The sequence below is a fragment of the Oncorhynchus nerka genome, unplaced genomic scaffold, assembly GCF_034236695.1.
Source record: "Oncorhynchus nerka isolate Pitt River unplaced genomic scaffold, Oner_Uvic_2.0 unplaced_scaffold_1564, whole genome shotgun sequence".
Classification (NCBI taxonomy): Eukaryota; Metazoa; Chordata; class Actinopteri; order Salmoniformes; family Salmonidae; genus Oncorhynchus; species Oncorhynchus nerka.
Genome location: NW_027039753.1, coordinates 52,224 through 55,000, shown reverse-complemented (window position 1 = coordinate 55,000; position 2,777 = coordinate 52,224). Strand labels below are relative to the sequence as shown.

The following is a 2,777-nucleotide window of genomic DNA, read 5'->3' as shown; positions in this document are numbered from 1 at the left end:
CTGTCTCTGGACCGTGTGTTTCTCTTACCTGAATCCATAGTACGTCCCAGGGTCGGCCAGCTCAGCGTGAGTCCCAGCTCTGGACCGTGTTCTGGACCGTGTGTTTCTCTTACCTGAATCCATAGTACGTCCCAGGGTCGCCAGCTCAGCCCCAGCTGTCTCTGGACGTGTGTTTCTCTTACCTGAATCCATAGATGTCCCAGGGTCCAGCTCATGGGAAGCGGAGTCCCAGCTGTTTCTGGACAGTGTGTTTCTCGTACCACATCTTGCTGTCGATGCGGATGTCCCAGTGCTTATCCACTATGATGTAGTCACAGCTCTGATACAGAACCTTCAGACTGTCAACACTGGCGGGTTCCACACCTCTGGACGGTTCCACACCTCTGGACGGTTCCACACACCCAGGTTCCATACTGCCGGGTTCCATACTGGCAGGTTCCACACTGCCAGGTTCCACACTTCCCGGTTCCATACTGCCGGGTTCCATACTGCCTGGTTCCATACTGGCAGGTTCCACTGCCAGGTTCCATACTGCCAGGTTCCATACTCCCCGGTTCCACACCGCCAGGTTCCATACTGCCTGGTTCCATACTGCTAGGTTCCATACTCCCCGGTTCCACACCGCCAGGTTCCATACTGCCAGGTTCCATACTGCCAGGTTCCACACCGCCAGGTTCCATACTGCCAGGTTCCACACCGCCAGGTTCCATACTGCCAGGTTCCATACTGCCAGGTTCCATACTGCCAGGTTCCATACTGCCAGGTTCCATACCGCCAGGTTCCATACCGCCAGGTTCCATACTGCCAGGTTCCATACCCACCACTCAGCTCAGCCTGACCTGCTGAAACACGAGGGACTGATGATATACGCTTCCTCAAAAGTCCGAATTAAAACTAAAGAAATCTGTGATTCATTTTGACGTTTATTGCCAAAGAGAGATTAGTCGCGCAATCTTACATCTAAGTTGTTTGGTGCACGGGTCCTTTCTCGTTGAATGACAGACTTTATTGAAGAATCTCTACTGTTGACCAAACAATTCAATTCAATTTCAATTCAAGGGGCTTTATTGTCAATGGGAAACATGTGTTTAAAATAGATAATAAACAAAAGTGAAATAAAACAATAAAAATGAACAGTGAACATTACACTCACAGAAGTTCCAAAATAATAAAGACATTAGACAAATGTCACATATTATATATATACAGTGTTGTAAAGATGTACAAATGGTTAAAGTACAAAAGGGAAAATAAATAAACAAATGGCCTGATTGTTTAATTTAACTAGGCAAGTCAACTTCTTATTTACAATGCCGGCCTACTCCGGCTGACGCTCAGCCAATTGTGCGCCGCCCTACAGGACTCCCAATCACGGTCAGATGTGATTCAGCCTGGATTCGAACCAGGGACTGTAGCGACGCCTCTAGCACTGAAAAGCGGTGCCTTAGACAAACTCCGCCACTCGAGAGCCCTGATGACGTTATAAATGAATTAAATAATCACCGACGACGGGGAGTAAAGTACACTTCGGCTCGCCTCGAGAGAAAAATGTCGTGTGCCCCAACAGCCGGAGGAAAAAAAAAACGCCTCACCGGAGTCCAAAAAACAAACAAAAAACGTAACATAACGTGGTAATAATATATGCATGTAACGTTCCGATCTGTTTAGGCTGGGAAACATCAGGACGACTTAACTGCGCATCACATCCCTGTCTGTCTGTTGTACACAGATATATGAGTTGCACTGTTTTACTAGATACAATACCTAATTAAAGAATATATAATTTATAATTATAATTTATAATTTATATTATACAATGGACAGGCAGTGGTACGATGTAACAAACATTCATTAGCCTGCTAACGTTAAGTAACGATAGCTGACGTTATCTAAGTTAGCAAGCTATCTACCTAGCTAAATCAGATTTAGTTTTACAGTCAGTGTCGTTTTTTTTCGGTACGTTCGATTGTTATCTAGCGAGTTAGTACGATTGATTTGAAAAGTAGTTTAATGGTGTTATATACCTGTTTATTATTAAGTCTCTCCAGTAGACCCACATGTACATTACAGAGACAAGAAACAAACCAAAAACACGGAAGCTGTGACAACGTCATAGTGACGGAGAAGCACTTAACAACCAATCGCAGCCCAGACGTTGAAAGATTATACGTTGCCTACAAATTCAAATTTTCCTTGTTCCGAAAGAAACAGTGTTTTTACTGACGCTACTAGATACTACTAACGTTAAAGACATTTTCATGTTTTCACAATGAGAAAAATCTGTTTTACACACATCCATGTGCTTTTTTTTGGGGGGGGGGAACAAAGGCAAATTAGGTCCTTACAAGTATTTTTTATTTGAACTTTTATTTAACAAGTCAGTTTAATAGGAACATATTCTAATTTACAATGACGACATACACCGGGCCAAACCAGGAGGACGATTGGGCCATTTTATGCGCCGCACTATGGGACTCTCAATCACGGCTGGTTGTGATATAGCCTGCTATCGAACCAGTGTGTCTGTAGTGACGCCTCCAGCACTGAGATGCAGTGTCTTTAGACCGCTGCTCCACTCGTAATTGACAGTGTTTCGTAACCGTGGATTCGATCCCATCTCGCATCAAGAAGTCGGATTATACAGTGATACCTTACCGCCGTGATATAGACATCAAGAAGTCGGATTATACATTGATACCTTACCGCCGTGATATAGACATCAAGAAGTCGGATTATACATTGATACCTTACCGCCGTGATATAGACATCGAGAAGTC

The 2,777-nt window shown here is 44.2% G+C and overlaps 1 protein-coding gene across 1 annotated transcript in view; it reads right to left on the bottom strand.

The window, feature by feature from the left end:
- rpusd1 (RNA pseudouridine synthase domain containing 1) overlaps positions 1-582 on the bottom strand; it is a 27,377-nt gene extending 26,795 nt beyond the window's left edge. Inside the window, exon 1 of the mRNA XM_065015256.1 lies at positions 217-582. Within this exon, the coding sequence (XP_064871328.1) occupies positions 217-502 (286 nt within the window). The 5' untranslated portion in view covers positions 503-582. The remainder of the gene's footprint in view (positions 1-216) is intronic.
- Positions 583-2,777: the final 2,195 nt, after the last annotated feature.